At 45.4% G+C, this 20,001-nt stretch overlaps 1 protein-coding gene across 3 annotated transcripts in view; it reads left to right on the top strand.

Moving 5' to 3' along the window:
* The window catches only part of LOC137660269 (uncharacterized), a 68,951-nt gene that overhangs the window by 25,994 nt on the left and 22,956 nt on the right, over positions 1-20,001 (top strand). For all 3 annotated transcript variants that reach the window (XM_068395032.1, XM_068395030.1, XM_068395031.1), the window contains exons 3-4: positions 158-434; positions 17,886-18,051. In XM_068395032.1, the coding sequence (XP_068251133.1) occupies positions 158-434; positions 17,886-18,051 (443 nt within the window). The remainder of the gene's footprint in view (positions 1-157; positions 435-17,885; positions 18,052-20,001) is intronic.

Below are 20,001 nucleotides of genomic sequence, written 5' to 3'. Positions count from 1 at the left end.
ACAGTTTCCAGTCAAAATATGGTAAGGAACTATAACTTCTGAAGATTTCAATGGACATACATATTTAGTTTTTATAATGCCCTTTTAAGGAAGCCACTGCAGTATTTATACATATCTTTATTCAATGAAAGCAAACTCAATACACTACTTTTTACAGAGTATGACAGATTGCCAAGACTTCCGAACTATCCATCAGATCGGAGAGATTCATGGTGCAGCCCTCAGCCCTTACCCCCTAGGGAAGACCCTTCATTCTTTCAATCTATGACAAGAATCCTGCCTTTAAACTTAAGAGGTGGTGGTTATGGACCCCAGCCACCACCATTCGACAATACTATAGAAGATGACGCTCAAGATTTATTAAGCAACTTTACCTCTGAAACTCTGCATAGAAATAGTCTTCCCAAACCCAACACAAGCATCTTACGACAAGGGTAATTATCTGTCTGTGTTTTGGGACCAACGTGATTTTTAACTAAATTTGAGAGCTTAAGGGAAGCATTTGGAGAAATTGTTTTATATTAATAACGCTGTTTTTTTTGCATGAATTAGCTTGAAGTTTTGGGAGTGGGTTAGTTTATGTATACCGAAAAGGTTGGTATTCATATTTCCTTTGCCCTCCCCCCTTTTGCTGGTACCGCTAACCACCAAAAATTCTTCAAAAAATAACTCCGCCATAACTATTGCAAGCTAAGAGCTGAAATTTGCGTGATTGACAGATATTACATATTAGAATAAAGTAATAGAGTATTTCTTTTCTTTTTATAATTGTTTATTTTTATTAATATTCTTTTATATTTGAAAAATCTTGGATCAATTTCATGGAAAAATTAATTTCTACATTTTTTTTGGGGGGGACAAAAAAAATTCTATAGTTTAGGAGACGATTTATTTAGCTTTCATTTGTTTTTTGTTTCATTGAGAGGTGAATTTATTACGTCTTGAGTTTCCATTTGAAGGTCGATAAGTATAGTTTTGAGAAATAGGCCTCCAAAGTTTTAGGATGATACTTTTTACTTGTCTGTCCATTTATCTGTTTGTTATACATTTTAAGGGTTTTATGACATATGATATGCTATATCATATTTGTGTTATTTGTGATTATTACTTTATGTATATTACATTACATTTTATATATTAAAGCTCCTGGTCCCTTTCTTTCCTCTCTCTTCATATTGTTGTTTCTTTCTACTTTCATCTTCATGAAGTAATTTCTTTCTTTCTCTTATGGAACGCAGATGTTGCATACATTTTTTCGGTTTTAGCATTGTTTCTCCTGATCATAGATGTATTCAAACGGAAGAGAAATGAAAGAAATAACTGCAAAATGGAAAGGGAGTCAGAACACTGGAGCATTTGGAATGATACGTATTACAATGTCGAGTTCCGAGTTGCTACAGCAGTCGGTTATATCATTCCTTCCCTGTTTACGCTATTGCCAAAACATAGTGTTGCCATATACTGTAATTAGATATGCTTTTTGATAGCTTAATTGAAATTACGGTTGAAGTTATCATTACGTTACTGTATGTGAAAAATGCAATTGTTCCGTAACTGAAATACAAACCACGCTATTTAATATGGGTAAATACTTTCGGCGTAGCTGAAATGACGAGCCATTAGAATTTTAACAAGGGTTTACTACCCCACCGCTAGTTAGCGTGGGTTAGGGAGGGTAGTCTGGTAACCCCCCCCCCCCCCCCCACACGCACACACACACACCTGTGTGCTGAGCTCACTTTGCTATCGGCTCGGGTGGTAGGCGGACATGTCCGCTCTCAGCCTCGCCTCTTTGACAGCAATTAATGCTTTTTGTCTTTTTACTTACTTTTTCTTACACTTGTAATATATATATATATATATATATATATATATATATATATATATATATATATAAACATTCTTTATTTTTAAATATTTAACTTAGCCGGTGAATATATAGCTGCAACTCTGTTGCTCGACAGACAAACTCTACGGAAAAAACTCGCCAGCGATCGCTACACAGGTTGTGGGTGTGCCCAACAGCGCCATCTGTCGACCAGATACCCAGCTCTTATGTAAACAAAGACTCAATTATCTCTCTGTCGACGTGTCGACAAGACGTACTTTACTCGCTGTTGAAACCTGGAGTTTTTCCCATCATATTTGGTGAAGTACTATATTCTGGTTTGAGCTTTCGCAGTGCAGGTGTTTTATCTTCATCTTAAATCTTGAACTCGTTTTGGATAGATTTAATTTTGGTGACAATGAGAGTATGGACTTTCTTTCACTTTTAAATGGCCGACCCTTCCCTTAGACGGAAGTGTGTTTAGGCTTTTAGTAAACTTGGAAACCGAAGTTAATCAACGTTGAGCCCTTTATATCGTAAATAGCTTTTAAAGAGCTAAGGATTTAAAACTTTTTAAATGAAATATTTTATGAAAGAATTTCTTTGAATAGTCTTCGTACCTTTTTCAAAGATGAATTAACGTTTAGTTTATTTATGCTACGCAGTTGTTGACGTTCAGGACGTTCAACATGCGCTCTATCGTTACGATAGAGAGAGAGTGTATCACGGTTTCACTTTGCAGAAAGAGTAAATCGATTCTGACGTTTTGTTCATTCTTTCTAAGCTTAATGTTTTAAATTCTATTTTAAAGGAACTTTTTAATTGAAAAACCTTTCAGTTTTTTCCTTTGGTCAAATAACATGTTTTTTTGACGAAATGTAATTGGGCTCTTCTTTTAGGTGCGAAATCAAGAGAGAAAGAGAGAGAGAGATAGAGACGGAGGGAGAGAGAGGAGAGAAAACGTTCCGTTCAAGCGGGTAACGTTGTTCTCGAGTTACTCTCGTCCCTAGTCTCGGTACGGGGAGAAAGGATAAAACGTTTTTAGTTTTTATTCTCGTCCCCAGGCTATGTGCGGTTAGAGATTGAAAACGTAGTTTTGAAGGAACTAGTGTTTAGTCTCTTCCCCAGCCACTGAAATTTTTATCTTAAAATATGTTTTCTGTTTTTTGCTGGTATTAATGAGCTTGCATTATACGACTGATTTCGCAATTACTACCTTTTGATAAGGGTAGAATTGCGTGCTTCAGGTAGAAATCAGTAAAAGTTTCGATTTCAGTGAAATAAGTGCAAAACAGAAAATCGAAGTGATAAAGTGATATTGCGCAAAGTGTTACAGTGTTGCGTCCGAGGGTTCGTCTGTTCGTGCCTGTCGTTCACCTAGTCCGGGACCTCTTGCAAGCTCCCAAACAGGGGAGAAGTAATGTCGAACGACTTATGGGTTCGAGAGGCCTTGATCAACGAACAGACGTTTCCCTCTATGGTATCGGGTGTATCTTACCAAGATCTCCCCTACCATAAGACGAGAGAGACGTTTTTTCTCCTCGTCATCTGAAGGCTTTTCGCATAAGAAACCTGTCACAAGGTTTCGAAGCCCTTAAGCGAAAGTCAGTCCTTTCAGGACAGGTCCAGCATCCTGGTTACAGCCATTAGGACAGCTCTGACCCTTTGCAGTCATCGGATAACTGCTCGCCGCCTAACAAAAGCGTAACACAGACTCCGAGAGTCTTTTTTGTTGGCAAAGTGTTGCGGTCACAGACGTTACCCTCGTCTCTTACCACAACCATTTCCGTTGATCCTTAATGGGTTGTATGGCAAGACATGCAGAATATGCTTGCCTCCCTTATGGAAGACTATTCTGCCGATTAGTCCGTTGAGTCTAGCCGTTTATCTCATCGATATCCTGGCTTTCAGCCAACCTAACGTTCCTTTGTGCTTCCTGTTGACGTTGGCGTAGCTAAGTCACGTCAGTCAGGTTGTTTAGAACCACACTCGATGCGGTCTCGTGTGGATTTTCAGCCGCATTTGGACGTTAGGCCACTTGCTGATGCTCCTGTTGACGTTCAAGACGTTCGCTAACAATCGGAGTTGACTTGTTTTGACGCTGTGCGTCAACCTCCGCATTCTAGAGTTGTTTTGACTGCTCAGTCTAGGCAGTCAAAGCAGTCTCGAGTGGACGCTTTGCGTCCTCACGCACCTGTTGTGGTTGACAGTTCAGTTGTTGACAGTTCAGTTGTTGACAGTTCACAGACTGTCAAGCAGTTACATGACGTTGCGTTCTGGTCCGCTACTAATGCACCAGTGAGTGTGGACTCTGCTTGTAAAGCATTGCCACCACGGTAGGTCTCTCCCTTGCTTGAGACTCAGCTTTTATCGGACAAGGTTCCTGTAGATGAGGAAGTTGCTGTTCCCCCTCCTACTGATATTCCCTTGAGGACTCTGTCAGATGGAGAGGAGCCTAAAGCTGCTTAGCCTCCTATGGACTTTAATTAAATCATGATGATTTTTTTTAAGGATCTTTGTCCGGATCTTATTGTAACTGCTGCTCCTCGTTCGCCTAAACGTCAGAGCTTACACTAGGCCTAGCTACTTCGAAGCCGTTGTTTTTAAGCTAGTGCTCTCTCGCTCTCCTAGAGAGCTTTACGTTGGCTAGGCGACTGGTTTATCACCAGGAGGAGTTTGGGGGATACAGCCTTTGCTTTCCCTTCTTTTAAACTGACTTATAGAGCGAGAGTCTAATAGGACACGAGAGAAGTTCTCGGCTTGGGAGTTCATGCCTCTGCCCAGATAGACTTCTCAAATCTCGTAGACTCTCCTTGGCGCCTGGCCAGGAGACGCTCCAAGTTTTTTACAGGTCAACTTCACAGCTGTTTTCGAGCCTTTGAAGTTTTGCTGTACAATTATGTCATGCATAAACAAGGCTTTCAGGGATGGAAAGCGGTACCGCCTCAGTCGCTAACCCCGTCTGTTGCCGCACCTGCTCCCGTAGACCCTAAATGGGCTTTGCTGCAAGACATGCAGTCCAAGCTTGCGTCCTTGATAGAGGACTTTAATGTGGAGAAGGTTGCTGCCAAACCTTCTGGCCAACAACCTTCCAACCGGTCGGTTGTGCGCCCTGTTGACGCTGAGGTAACCTTCTCGCGTCTGCCAGTTGAGGTGGTTCCTCCACCGATGCGACCCAGTGTGGGTTGCCAGCCGCACGTTGACGTTAAGCGACGCTCGGAGGTGGTTGTTGACGTTCAGGACGTTCAACAACCAGCAGAGGTGACTTGTTTTGACGCAGTGCGTCAACCTCAGCAACCCGGTATGGTGTTGACTGCACAACCCAGACGGTCTAGACAGTCTCGGGTGGACGCTGTGCTTCCTCGCACACCCATGGTTGTTGACAGTTCACAGACTGTGCAGCAGTTCCATGATGTTGCGTCCGGCTCCGTCACGCATGCACCAGTGCGACCGGACTCAGCGAGCCAGACGTTACCCACTCCGTTGCCATTTCCTCATCAGTTTTCGGATGAGGAACCCTCTGATGAGGACGTTGCTGAACAACAAGACGATCAGCCCCCAGAATAGATCAAGCCCTGCTATCCATCCAGAAGATGCTGAAGAAGGAACGCTGCTCAGTCAGGCTGTGGATGAGTCTGGTAGGGACGCTGTCATCCGTGGAACAATTTGTGTCACTAGGAAGACTACACCTCCGTCCTCTTCAATACCATCTAGCTTTTCACTGGAAAAAGGACAAGACGCTAGAAGCGGTCTCGATCACGGTTTCCGAAAAGATAAAGTCTTGTCTGACTTGGTGGAAGGACAATATCAACCTAAGAGAGGGTCTTCCCCTGGCTGTTCAGACTCCCAACCACGTTCTCTTCTCGGACGCATCGGACGTGGGCTGGGGCGCGACACTAGACGGTCGGGAATGCTCAGGACTGTGGAACTCGAGTCAGAGGAGCATGCATATCAACTGCAAGGAGCTGTTGGCAGTACATCTGGCCTTGAAAAGCTTCAAGTCTCTCCTTCGAGGCAAAGTGGTGGAAGTTAACTCGGACAACACCACGGCCTTGGCGTACATCTCCAAACAAGGAGGTACCCACTCACTGACGTTGTACGAGATCGCAAGGGACCTGCTCATCTGATCTAAAGGTCAAGACATCTCCCTAGTAACGAGGTTCATCCAAGGCGACTTGAACGTCATAGCAGATTGTCTCAGTCGGAAAGGGCAAGTAATTCCAACCGAATGGACCCTCCACAAGGATGTGTGCAAGAGACTTTGGGCCACTTGGGGTAAACCATCCATAGATCTCTTTGCAACCTCGCTGACCAAGAGGCTTCCAATCTATTGCTCTCCAGTCCCGGACCCAGCAGCAATACATATAGATGCTTTCCTCCTAGATTGGTCACATCTGGATCTCTACGCATTCCCACCGTTCAAGATTGTCAACAAGGTACTGCAGAAGTTCGCCTCTCACGAAGGGACAAGGTTGACGTTAGTTGCTTCCCTCTGGCCCGCGAGAGAATGGTTCACCGAGATACTTCGATGGTTAGTAGACGTTCCCAGAAGTCTTCCTCTAAGGGTAGACCTTCTACGTCAGCCACACGTAAAGAAGGTACTCCAAAGCCTCCACGCTCTTCGTCTGACTGCCTTCAGACTATCGAAAGACTCTCGAGAGCTAAAGGCTTTTCGAAGGAAGCAGCCAGTGCGATTGCTAGAACGAGGAGAGCGTCTTCCATTAGAGTCTACCAATCGAAGTGGGAAGTCTTCCGCGACTGGTGCAAGTCAGTTTCTGTATCCTCGACCAGTACCTCTGTAGCTCAAATAGCTGATTTTCTCTTATACCTGAGAAAAGGACGATCCCTTTCAGCTCCCACTATCAAGGGCTACAGAAGCATGTTGGCATCGGTCTTCCGGCATAGAGGCTTAGATCTTTCCAAACATAAAGATCTGCAAGACCTCCTTAAGTCTTTTGAGACCACCAAGGAGCGTCGTTTGGCTACCCCTGGATGGAATTTAGACGTGGTACTAAGATTCCTCATGTCAGACAGGTTGGAGCCGTTACAATCAGCCTCCCTGAAAGATCTCACTCTTAAGACTCTTTTCCCGGTATGCTTAGCCTCGGCTAAAAGAGTCAGTGAGATTCATGCCTTCAGCAAGAACATCGGATTTTCGTCGGAAAAAGCCACTTGTTCGCTGCAACTTGGTTTTCTAGCCAAAAATGAACTGCCTTCTCAGCCTTGGCCTAAATCTTTCGATATTCCCAGCTTATCGGAGATCGTAGGCAATGAACTAGAAAGAGTCTTATGCCCTGTTAGAGCTCTTAAGTTCTATTTAAAGCGTACTAAACCTTTACGAGGCCAACCCTTTTGGCTGATGTTTTTGACAGTAAACAGAGTAATGAAAAACTTGAACTTCCTTATTCCTGTTTTCCTGAGGCTAAACTAACTAGTTTAGCTTTTCGATCTCGTGAGATTAAAGCTCTGTTGATGGACCTTGATGCTTATGGAGGTGTAGACCCAAATGGTATTTTTCCTTTGTTTTTTATAAAGAGAGCAGATTTCTTAGCTCCAAAGTTATCTGTTATTTTGCGCAAGTTAGCAAGAAGAGGAGCTTTTAGCACTTGTTGGAGAATTGGTAATGTTACTCCTCTATGTAAATGTGTTTGTGGTAGCTCAAGTCCCACTGATTACCGCCCAATTTCCATAACTCCCATATTATCTAAAGTTTTTGAACGTCTTCTGGCAAAACGTCTTAATAGGTTTGCTGAAGGTAATCATCTATTCCCTAGTTTGCAATTTGGTTTTCGTAAAGGCCTTGGAGCATGTGATGCCCTTCTTACAATCTCCAATGCAGTACAGAAATCCCTTGATTGTGGTCGTGAAGTTCGTATGATTGGCCTTGATTTTAGTGCTGCCTTTGACCGTGTTAATCATGAGGCCCTTGTTTTCAAACTGAAACAGTTGGGAGTGGGTGGGTCGTTTCTTAGCATTATTATTGATTTTTTAAGTAGTAGATCTCAAAGAGTAGTTGTTGATGGGCATCATAGTGAGTATAGGAATGTGATATCCGGTGTTCCACAGGGTAGTGTTCTTGGCCCATTACTTTTCATACTATATACACATGACATGTGGTTTGGCCTAGAAAATAAGCTTGTTGCATATGCAGATGATGCTACTCTCTTTGCATCAATTCCATCCCCTGAATGTAGACCTGGGGTTGGTGAATCCCTTAATAGAGATCTAGCTAAAATTAGTGCATGGTGCAAGTTATGGGGTATGAAGTTGAATCCTAACAAAACTCAAAGTATGATTGTAAGTAGGTCAAGGACGGTGGCTCCTCAGCATCCGGATCTCAGTATTGATAATGTTTCTTTAAATTTGTATGACTCTTTCAAAATTTTAGGTGTGATTCTCGACAGCAAATTTACTTTTGAGAAACATATAAGGTCTGTGTCTTCTTCAATTGCACAAAAAATTGGCTTATTGAGAAAGTCTCTTAAGATATTCGGTGATCAATCTATTCTGAAGAAGTGTTTTAATTCTTTTATTCTACCTTGTTTTGAGTATTGTTCTCCTGTCTGGTCTTCAGCTGCTGATTCTCATCTTAATTTGTTGGACAGAAACTTACGGTCTATTAAATTTCTTATTCCTGATCTAGATATTAATCTCTGGCACCGTCGTTCAATTAGTTCATTATGCATGTTGCATAAGATTTTTCATAACTCTGACCATCCTTTACATTCAGATCTCCCTGGACAATTCTATCCTGTTTGTAATACTAGGCTGGCAGTTAATTCTAATAGCCAGGCCTTTTCCATCATAAGACTCAATACCACGCAGTACTCTAGAAGTTTTATTCCAGCTGTTACCAAGTTGTGGAATGATCTTCCTAATCGGGTTGTTGAATCAGTAGAACTTCAAAAGTTCAAAGTTGGAGCAAATGCTTTATTGTTGACCAGGCGGACATGAGTCTTTTTATAGTTTATATATGACATATTTGTTTTTGAAGTTGTTCATAGTTTATATATGACATATCTGTTATGACGTTGTTACTTTTTTTAGAATGATTTACTGTTAATTTGTTCTCTTCAGTTATTTATTTCCTTATTTCCTTTCCTCACTGGGCTATTTTTCCCTATTGGAGCCCCTGGGCTTATAGCATTTTGCTTTTCCAATTAGGGTTGTAGCTTGGATAGTAATAATAATAATAATAATAATCTGAAGCTTTATGGTGTTCAGTTAAGAAACCATCCTTGCCTATGTCAAAGAATGCTTGGTCAGACTTTATCAGATTGTTAATACGAGAAGCTCATTCACATCTGAGTGAGGAAGACCGAACTTTGCTTAAGGTGAAGACGCACGAAGTTAGAGCTGTAACAACTTCCGTGGCCTTTAAGCAAAATATATCTCTGCAAAGTATAATGGACGCAACCTATTGGAGAAGCAAGTCAGTGTTCGCGTCATTTTACTTGAAAGATGTCCAGTCTCTTTACGAGAACTGCTACACACTGGGACCATTCGTAGCAGCGAGTGCAGTAGTGGGTGAGGGCTCAACCACTACAATTCCCTAATTCCTTATCCTTTTAATCTGTCTCTTGAAATGTTGTTTTTTATGGGTTGTCCGGAAGGCTAAGAAGCCTTTCGCATCCTGGTTGATTTGGCGGGTGGTCAAAGTCATTTCTTGAGAGCGCCTAGATTAGGGGTTTGATGAGGTCCTGTTGTATGGGTTGCAACCCTTGATACTTCAGCTCCTAGGGGTCGATCAGCATCCTAAGAGGATCGCGAGGCTCCGTAAGGAAGACGTACTTAAAAGGCAGAGTAATTGTTCAAGTCGACTTCCTTACCAGGTACCTATTTATTTTGTTTTTGTTATTTTGATAACTTCTAAAATGAAATAAAAAACTCTTAGCTCATAAAATGTAAACATATATTACTGGTCTCTACCCACCATCCTGGGTGTGAATCAGCTATATATTCACCGGCTAAGTTAAATATTTAAAAATGATATTTTAATTATAAAATAAATTTTTGAATATACTTACCCGGTGAATATATAAATTAAATGACCCTCCCTTCCTCCCCAATAGAGACGCAGTGGGACGAGGAGAAAATTGAGTCTTTGTTTACATAAGAGCTGGGTATCTGGTCGACAGATGGCGCTGTTGGGCACACCCGCAACCTGTGTAGCGATCGCTGGCGAGTTTTTTCCGTAGAGTTTGTCTGTCGAGCAACAGAGTTGCAGCTATATATTCACCGGGTAAGTATATTCAAAAATTTATTTTATAATTAAAATATCATGTTTATGTATATATTTGTGTATAGAAATGTAGTAAGTTTTCTTTTCAGTGTTTGTGCTGTGTGTGTGATGTATGCCAACGACACTTGCGTAGTGCAAGGCCACCACGGTTCCACCGGGACGGCCTCTCCCTCTTGATCCATCGGTCTTTCCTTCGGCTTTTCCGTTAACTAGGCCGCCGTAGGGAATCGTCATCGCTGGACTTTCTTCATTCATCTATTATCTTCGCTGTTCCTCCTTTCCTATGGGGAACTTGGATTCTCAGCGAAGGGAATGTGGGAGTTTAGATTGACTACGGTCTCTCTCTCTACTCGGGGTCGTTCACCCCTTACTACTACTACGTACTATTACGGAAGCTCCTTTCCCGTTGCGGGTTGGGTTGCTATTCCGTTTATTGGTCTCAATTGTTTTTAATGAAATCTAATTGTATATTTAACTTTTCAGCTTTCTCCGTGGGGAATACTTCCCTTCGGGGGGTCAGCGGTTCTCACTTAGTGAACATTCTCAGATGATTTAGATAATTATAATTCTGTTATAATTCTGTTTTTATTACAGTTTCTCCGCCCTCCCCCTTCTCTCGTGAATGTCAGTGGGAGAGGAGGGCGCATACTTAATTCTTATTTTTTGCTTTCCCTCGGGGTTACTCTTCGGAGTTCCTCCCTGGGGAATTTCTGTTAAAATAATTTTTTTATTTTATTTTCCCAGTTAACTATGCAGTTTTTCTTCGTTTGACTAAAGAGTGCCAACGAAGCAGAGCTGTCCTGTTTGTGCCTGGGGAGTCTGCTGTCGCTGCCGTCCCTCAAAGGACGTCGTCATGGGCGTTGTCTCTTCTCTTAGAAGTTCTCCCGTGACAACATGCCAGCACTTCAGATCATCTTAGAATGCTAAAGGGGGTTCGCCTCCAGGGGTTGGGTAACTTCCCTTCCGAGGGAGGTTCCCTCCCCAGGTGTGAGATCTCCCTGCAGAGAGAGAACTTCTCAGACCTTAATAATTCATCGCCGTCGACTACTGTGCTGCTCTTCGGCCAGACTTTCTTCCACTTTGCTGAGTTTCTCTTCCTTCAGGGGTGGAGCACAGTCTTGGCAAGTCTTCTACAAAGTGTTCACCTCTCTCGTTCACGAGAGAGGCCACCCATAGAGACTCCTCTTCGGAGGATTGCTCCTTATAGGTCAACTTGCTGATCCAACGGCCCTAAGGGGCGCCATCACCAGTGTCTTCAAGTCTCTTCTACGAAGTGTTCACCTCTCTGGTTCGCGAGAGAGGCCACTCATAGAGACACTTCTTCGGAGGATTGTTCTTGATTAGATCAGCTTGCTGATCCGGACCTCTCCGCAGAATTGTTCGCCATCTCCTAGACCTGCTGACCTGCAGTCTCCGTTCCTGTCTGCTGACGCGTTGTGGGCACCATCGCATCCTGTTGTTAACAGGCATCGATCCTTTCGGGAAAAAACGGCGTATGGGCAAATACTGCACATACTTCCCTTAAGCGCCAGGTCTCCATTGTGCGCTAACGTTCACATGCACATCAGCACACATCGTTGGAGTTTCCTGAGATAGCGCACAGGCGCTCACCAGTGCTTCAGCCTGCGAGTGTCTCCAAGTCTCTTCTACGAAGGGCACCTCTCCCGTTCGCGGGAGAGGTCTCTCATAGACAACCCGCCTCGGAGGATCAAGCAGAACTTCCACTGTTGATCGTCCTGCCAGCTGACCTACCGATCTACCAGCTCAACCTTGCACTGCAACGAAGGACTTCGGCTCTGGACTCTAAGCAGACCTGCCTACGGTCCTCATCGGGGGATGCCCGCCCTTTTTTTAAGGACACATCCCAGTTCGTGATCATCATGTCAGCTGACCATTCAACCTAGTGCGTGAAGCGCGCGCCAGTGCTCGCCGACGATCTTCTTACGAGCGCAAGCGCTGACGATCTTCGTACGCGCGCAAGCGCCGACGATCTTCTTTCGTGCGCAAGCGCTGACGATCTTCCTACGTGCGTAAGCGCCGACGATCGTCCGCGCGAGGGCACCGATGGTTTCCCGCGCGCGCAAGTGCCGACGATCTTCTTACGCGCACAAGCGCCGACGATCTTCTTAAGCGCGCAAGCGCCGACGATCTTTTTGCGCGCTCAAGCGCTGACAATCTTTTAGCGCCGGCGATTTTCTTACGCGCGCAAGTACCGATGATCTTTTCCGCGCACGGGTACCAATGGTTTCCCACGCGCGCGCCAATAGTCTTGCGCGCTCGCGCGCACCGATAGTCCTCCGCGCGCACGCGTGCCAACATTCTCACGGGCTCTTTATTCTGATCCTACACGTCAATCTGATTCCTGCGCACTCTATGAAGTCTCGCACGCCCGTGTGCACGGGCGCGAAGGTTTCAACAGTCTCCCGCGCTCGAGCCCAGGGTATTCACGTGCGCTCGCGCGCGAGCCCAGGGTATTCATGTGCGCGAGCCCAGGGTATTCACGTGCGCCCGCGCGCACACGCATCAGCGCCTCGACAGTCTCTTGCGCGCGTCCTCCGGGTATTACCCAGCGCGCTCTCTAGCGCAATCGCCAATACCCTCCCCTGCGCGAGGCTGCCGGACAATGCGCGGTAAGGGCGTCATCGCCACATTCCCCCCCCCCCCTCAGCACAAAACAGTGCACTTGCCGGTAGGGGGAAGGTTACAGAAAGGCCCAGGGACATGCCGTCCTTATCTTATCTTTTTACAGGCGACTTCCCCTCCAGAGGGAGTGTCTGACAGCGCAGCCGGCAGCCTGGTTTGGGACTCTAATCAGAGCGGTAGCACAGGCTTTCAAGCTGTTCTTTCTGAGTTGAGCCACAAATCCTTGGCTGCAGCTACTCCCCCGAAGAGGAAAAGAGGAATTTCGGACGAGGTAACTTCTCCAAGGACGTAGCTGTCTCCTAGTAAGTCTTCGAGGCAGGCACTCTCCCCCCTCAGAATTTTTCTCCCTCACCTTCGGACGAAGTTTTCTCGCCCTCAGGAGAGTCACGGGTGGTGAGACATTCCCCAATCACATCATTGAGGGAAACCCCACCTCGCGCGGTAAAGTCTTCTCGAATAAAGGTGGAGAAGAGCCTGCCTCCGTCGTTGTTGGAGTCCTGCATCCCTCCCGGGAAGGAGTCAAAGGACTCCAAGAGAATACAGGGAGTCCACTAGCACCAAAATCTACAGGCTCAGACATTCTTTCGTTATGGGAACGAACCTGTTTTGAGCCTAAGGACGTGAAGCAGGCGGCTGAGAGGTGTAGGAAGTCACCAATACTCCCTCCTATATAGGGCTTTGACATTCAAGCCCTAGAAACCTCCAGCACCTCAGCAGCCACGTCCCAACAAAACAACGGCAGCTAAGACAGTGGGGTCTAAGCCCTTTCCGGTCAAGGACAAGAAAGGCAAGAAGTCCCCCAGGGGAGGGAAGAATCCTAGAAGGAGCAGCCGAGGCTGCAAACGCTATGATTGGCAGTTCTCCTGCATGTCTGCCAGTGGCGGGATACCTACAAGGTTGCGCAGACAGGTTGCAGCAACGCAGGGCCGTTTCCTGGACGATTTCCGTAATCAGTCAGGGATATCGCGTCCTGTTCACAACATCTCTACCTCCCCTGAGGACGAATCCGGTGTCATTTAGCACCCTTGCCATGGGATCAACAAGGGGCCGAACTCTGTGGGCAAAGGTCCAGATTAAAGCAAACTCCGGTCAACATGGAGACCGCAAGCACAGTCAGTCTTGCAGTAAACCGCAAGACTTCTTGTGTATACTGGACCTGAAGGACGCGTACTTCCAGATCCCAGTCCATCCGTCTTCAAGGAAGTACTTAGGATTCAGCATAGACAACAAGGAGTACCAGTTCAAGGTGCCGTGTTTCGGTCTCTCCATAGCACCACAGGGTTTCACCAGAGTGTTCACCTTAATATCATCGTGGGCACTCAGGATCGGCTTCCGTCTCCTCCATTATCTGGATGACTGCCTGATCCTAGCAGACTCGGAGTCATTCCCTCTTTGACACCAAGACAAACTTCTAGGACTTGGCAAGGATCTAAGGATCATGGTAAGTCTCGAGAAGTCCGCTCTACTGCCCAATCAAAGACTGGTTCACCTAGGCATGATTATAGACACCAATCTCCATAAGACCTTTCCATCAGACGACAGGATAGCAAGGCTGAGAAGAGTCGCAAGCCCTTTCCTCAGACGAGAAGAGCTTCCAACCCAATCGTGGTTACGTCTCCTCGGTCACCTTTCACCCTTGGCTCGTCTAGTTCTCAACGGTCGCCTCAGGATGAGGTCTCTCCAGGGGCGACTCAAGTCCTAGTGGAATCAAGGCTGCGATTCCCCGGACATCATGATCCCTATGGATCCTGCGGAATGGACGAACCGCCAATGGTGGGTGACAGGCGAGAACCTACATAGAAGAATGGATCTTCTCGTTCCTTCCCCCGGATTGGATGCTGTTTTCGGACACCTCAAAGGAAGGGGGTTGGGGGGGCACATTCTGTACCACAGGACCTCAGGCCTGTAGTCAGAATCGGAAAAGTGCCTCCATATAAATCTGCTAGAGATGAAGGCCGTCTTCCTGGCCTTACAACAGTTCCAACAAGGACCTGGCGGATCACTCTGTGGTGTGATGAGCTACAACCACAGTAGTGGCTTACATCAACAAGCAAGGAGGTATCTTTTCAAAGCAGCTATCCCATCTCTCAGTAGAGATACTGAGATAGACCGAAGTCCACTCGATTCCTCTATCGGCTCGCTTCATTCCAGACAATGGGAATGTGCTCGCTGACAGTCGGAGCAGAGCGACTCAGATAATGAGTACCGAGTGGTCCTTGGATTATCCAGCAGCCAACAAAGTCCTGACTTTGTGGGGCTACCCGACTGTGGATCGGTTCGCTACAGCGCTGAACGTCAAACTCCCGCTGTATTGCCCCCCAGTCCCAGATCCCAAGGCACTCTGGCAAGATGCCTTCCAACAACGGTGGGACAGCACCGTCGTGTACGCTTTTCCCCCGTTCTGTCTGAGGAGGAGGGTGCTCAACAAGACCAGAATATCGGTCAATCTCTCGATGACCCTTTATAGCTACGCTATGGCATCACGCGGAATGGTTTCCCGACCTTCCGCAACTCCTAACGGAACTTCCGGGAGAACTCCCTCTGTGACACAAACTACTCAGACAACCACATGCCAACATCTTTCACAAAGCCGTAGCTTTGCTTCGACTTCACGCCTGGAGACTATCCAGCATCTCCTCACTAAGAGAGGATTGTCGCAACAAGTTGCGAACGGGATGTCTGGACACCTGCGTAGGTCATCCGCAGGGGTCTACCAGGCAAAGTGGCGAGTTTTCTGTGGTTGGAGTCGTGAGGGGTATCTCTCCACTCGATACCACTATTCCAGCAATAGCGGAGTTCTTTGTATATTTGCGGGAAGAATGCGCCTTTCAGTCTCGACAATGAAAGGCTATCGCTCAGCCTTAAGTCTAGCCTTCAGGCTCAAAGGAGTGGACATTTCTTCCTTGCTGGAACTTTCTTTACTCAGACGAAGATATGATCTTACCTGCCCTCAGTCGGAAGTGAGACCTCCCTACGAACCATTTCGCCAGGCTTCAGATCGCCACCTAACTTGGAAGGCGGTGTTCCTACTAGCTTTGTCCTCGGCCAAGTGAGTCAGTGAACTTCATGGTCTCTCGTATGACATCGCCCATGCAAGGGGATGAGGGGAGGTAACGTTCAGATTAGTCTCGGAGTTTGTGAGTAAGACACAGAATCCGGGAGTGCCGGATCCTCGATTCGACTCTTTCCGGATTTCGAGTCTTCGTTCTGTAATAGATGACCCAGACCATTCCCTACTGTGTCCAGTAAGGAGTCTGAGGTTATATCTCAAAGAACGGCTACATTCGTGCCCAAGTGCAAGCTTTGTTTGTGAGCACTGGGAGAACAAAGAGGAGGGTCACCAGGAATACCATCTCGGCATGGATTCGTAGGGTGATCCATCTGTCCCTGAATCCTGACCCTCCTCTGTCATGTCGCCTTAGAGCGCATGATGTCAGGGCCGTAGCTATGTCCCTGGCCTTCAAGAAGAACTTCTCAGCGACGCAGGTTCTACAAGCAGGGGTGTGGAAGCATCAGACGACCTTCACAGCCCACTACCTGCAAGACGTGACCCACAGGAGGCTCGATACGTTCTCTATCGGCCCTGTGGTGGCTGCACAACAGCTGGTTTGAACCTCAGGCTCCTTAATGGACAAGTAGCAGAGGGTTGAGGGCATTGTTACCTGGTTTTAGTCTGCATGAAAGAAAAGGTATGTCTGGCCCATATTCTTTTCTTCATCCTCCCCTCTCTTGGGGAAAGCTGCATCCTGGGTTCTCTGCACAGCTGACCTCAAACCACTGCAGGTAAACCATGTTTCCTTGTGTTCCCAGTATTAAGTTGATACTGTCACGTCCCCATACCCTGACGAGGTGGTATTGGGAGAGTCCTAGCTTAAAGTTTCCATCTAAGAACTTCAGGTCAACTTCCTAGGACGAGTCACACATAATCCTTCACACACAGCTTATGTAGGCCGCAGCCCTTGCATAGCAAGGTGCGAGCGAGGTGCAGGGACTCTTTATTGTTGAGTGCTGACACACTCAGATAATGAGTCCCTGGGCAAAGCCAAAAGCCAGTATGGCTGGGACTTTTCCACCCTTCCTAAGGGTTGAGTCACCCATATTAAATAGCGTGGTTTGTATATCAGTTACGGAACAAATGACAAATTCGGAGATAATTTGTATTTTTCCTAATTATACAAAACTTAGCTATTTAATCAAACTTGCCCGCCAGCCCTATCCCCCATGAAGTCCTACCTCTAAGCTAAGTGAGCTCAGCACACAGGTGTGTGAGGGGGGGGTTACCAGGCTACCCTCCCTACCCCCCCCCTCCCGCTAACTAGCGGTGGGGTAGTAAACCCTCATTAAAATTCTAATGGCTCGTCATTTCAACTACGCCGAAAGTAATTACCCATATTAAATAGCTAAGGTTTGTATAGTTAGGAAAAATACAAATTATCTCCGAATTTGTCATTTTTCTTAATGATATTAGGGTAATGCTTTAGTCTAATATCTCCAAAACTATTGCAAATTTTTCAATAAAATTTTCGGAGAATATAGACAAAAGTAGTACAAGACCGTATGTGAAATATTGGGAAAAATTGATTCTTCAATTTTTTTGTCAAATACTCCCCTTAAAGCTGGTAAATCTTATTTGCAATTACCTCTTTTGATAAACTGTTATAAGAGTTCTAACCTTATTTCAAGAATCATTGATGTAAACACATGGTGTTCTTGGACAAAAGTTATACCTGTTCAGAGCAAGAACATCATCTGTTGCTTCTCTTCTTGGATAATTGGTAATGGGGACAGATGTACCTACAGTATGGTGAAGTACAATCAACAGGTATTGACGGCTCTTAATGTTCCAGTGGGCGTTAGGGAAGACACTTATTAGACAAAGGGACTTCTTAGTTCTTACCCAGTAATTTATAGATGACTTTTAGTAGTCTCAGGAAAAGGAAGAAAGAAGACTTTTTCAGTGAGAAAGTTGACTTTTTTCTCTCCCAGTTTCATATCTATTACTGTATATTTAGATGTCCCCTAGATATTTGTTACCCTGGGGTTGATTTTTAATGTTTATATAGAAAGCCTTTAAGGGAATCTTTATATTATCAATGATACCGAAGAAAATAATATTTAGGAGGCCACTGGATGTACCTGTATAATTATACTTATTCACTTTATATATTTCAGATACCGCAATCCTGCCTTATTCAGAGTTGGACAGGAACTCAGGAAATTAGCAGATGCATTTGCTGAAACCGAGGAACGTAGGAATGTTCAGCGTATGGCAGAGTCTGTTAACCTTGAGAGCATCAATATGGAAAATTTTTTTCACTTGTGTACTGAATTGTTTATGGTAAGTCATTTAGCTGTAGCATCAAATTTGTTTCATTATCAGTATTGAAACCTCTGCCAAGTTTATACACATGAAAAATAAAAAATAATAAAAAGTAAAAAGAAGGGATTTGGACGAAGGAAAAATCTATTTCTGGGCGAGGAACCTGTGTCGCCCAGTGAAATGCTCCTCTAAGCACCATTTCAAAGGTATAAATACTGCTGAATATACTAAAGAAAAAAGCTGCATGGAATGCTAGGAATATACCCAGCTCGCTCACCCCTAAAGGGTGTCGGTATTAAAACTGGGGCGAGTGATACCACTTCCAGAGGTCCCTTTCCAATTAGACTTCTCCCTCTTCAAAATCCCCCGTTACTACGAGATGTTGTTCACTACAGCTACTGCCCCCCCCCTCCTCACCACCACCACCACCACCACCACTACCTATCCTTCTCCCATCATTCCTTGATAGCACGCGTGAACGTTCGGACGTGTTTTTCGTGCCCTTAGATTGTCACAAAAATATGAAAGAAATTTTATTGCAGTGTCTTACCGAACAATTATACAACTGGAGGTTCCTTATGAATGGCAGACAATAGATTCAAACTTCCGCGGTGGCGCCGCCATTGCCGATGTAGGGAGCTATAGGTACAACTGTCCAGGTAACATCAGTTCGTTCTCTGCCGGCTTCTGGTGAACATCAGTGGTCGGTGCAGATTTTTTTATTCATTTGTTGGGAAGTATTATCTCTCCAATATCGGTGAAGTATTCAATTCTGTGTTTGTAGGATTGAAGCTTAATTTCTTTTCTGCAATTTTGTGGTCTTTCTATCATGTCGGACTCTAGTCCTTCAGTAGCTAGGTTTTGCGCCGGAGGGTGCAAAACTAGGTTAGTTAATTTAATTTATGATTCGCATACTAAGTGCATTAAGTGTAGGGGTTGTGAGTGCTCTAGAGAATCTACTTGTGATGAATGGAAGAATTGGAGTGAACAACAGTGGAAAGTTTTTGTTTCTCACTCGGGGAAGATAATTAAAGATAGGAAGAGGAAGGCGGTTCTTAGAGCTGAAAGTAAGACTAGTTTAGCTGCTTCTGCTTCTTCTATCGAAGCACCTGCTCCTATTCCTTCTCCTTCTCCTTTTATTATGTCTCTGATCTTGAGTCCTCCTACTCCTGCTCCTGTAACTCTTTTGCCAATATCCCGTGGAGTTTCTCCTGACACCATTGTCAGCCTCGAGTCTAAATTTGAAAAGAAATTTGATGTATTAGCTAATACTGTGATGCAGTTAGGTCTATCTGTAAAGTCTTTCATAGGAAAGACTTTAGTGAAGTGAAAAGTGTCAGTACAGTGTAATCTGAGGGGGTGGCTGTTTGTCCCGATAGTTCTCCTAGATGAAGGTCCCTGTCCCGCTCCCCCGCCTCGGGGAGAAGACATACCGGAGGTCCAAGGGAGACTGTCGGGGTTTGCCCACAGACAGTCGCTTCCTCCGTCGATCCTGTGGTACAACAGCAGGATTCAACTAAACACCATTGGAAAGGTGTGTCGTTCGGTAACCAGTTATCGACAGAGTCGAGTGATTCGTCGCCGGTTAGACGTCGTAAGTGGCGTGATTCTTCAGTCTCACGTCCGTTGAAGAGACGTTCGACTGAAGAGGTGTTCTCTCCGCCCCCTGTGAAGAGGAACAGAGAAGTAGATATCTCTTGCCCGTCGTGTAGAGTAGCTACTTGGACTTCGCCTCGTATTCTTACGACAGCGACAGCTGCCTTCGACTCGGTTGTGGAGCGACCGATTCTGAGTTCGTCGAGATCTTCGACTCATCAAGCTGTCGAAACTTGTCCTTTGACTTCGCATGCGACAGATAATTTGACTGGCGCGAGACCTCCGTTGGCGATCATGTCGAAATCCACGACCCCAGTTGCTTCGACTTAACCTCAAGAAGACGATAATCTAGTTCCATTACGTCGACAGTTG

This window comes from Palaemon carinicauda, chromosome 20, assembly GCF_036898095.1.
Source record: "Palaemon carinicauda isolate YSFRI2023 chromosome 20, ASM3689809v2, whole genome shotgun sequence".
Taxonomy (NCBI): Eukaryota; Metazoa; Arthropoda; class Malacostraca; order Decapoda; family Palaemonidae; genus Palaemon; species Palaemon carinicauda.
Note: the sequence above shows the minus strand (reverse complement) of the source record. Positions and strands in the feature narration are given on the sequence as shown.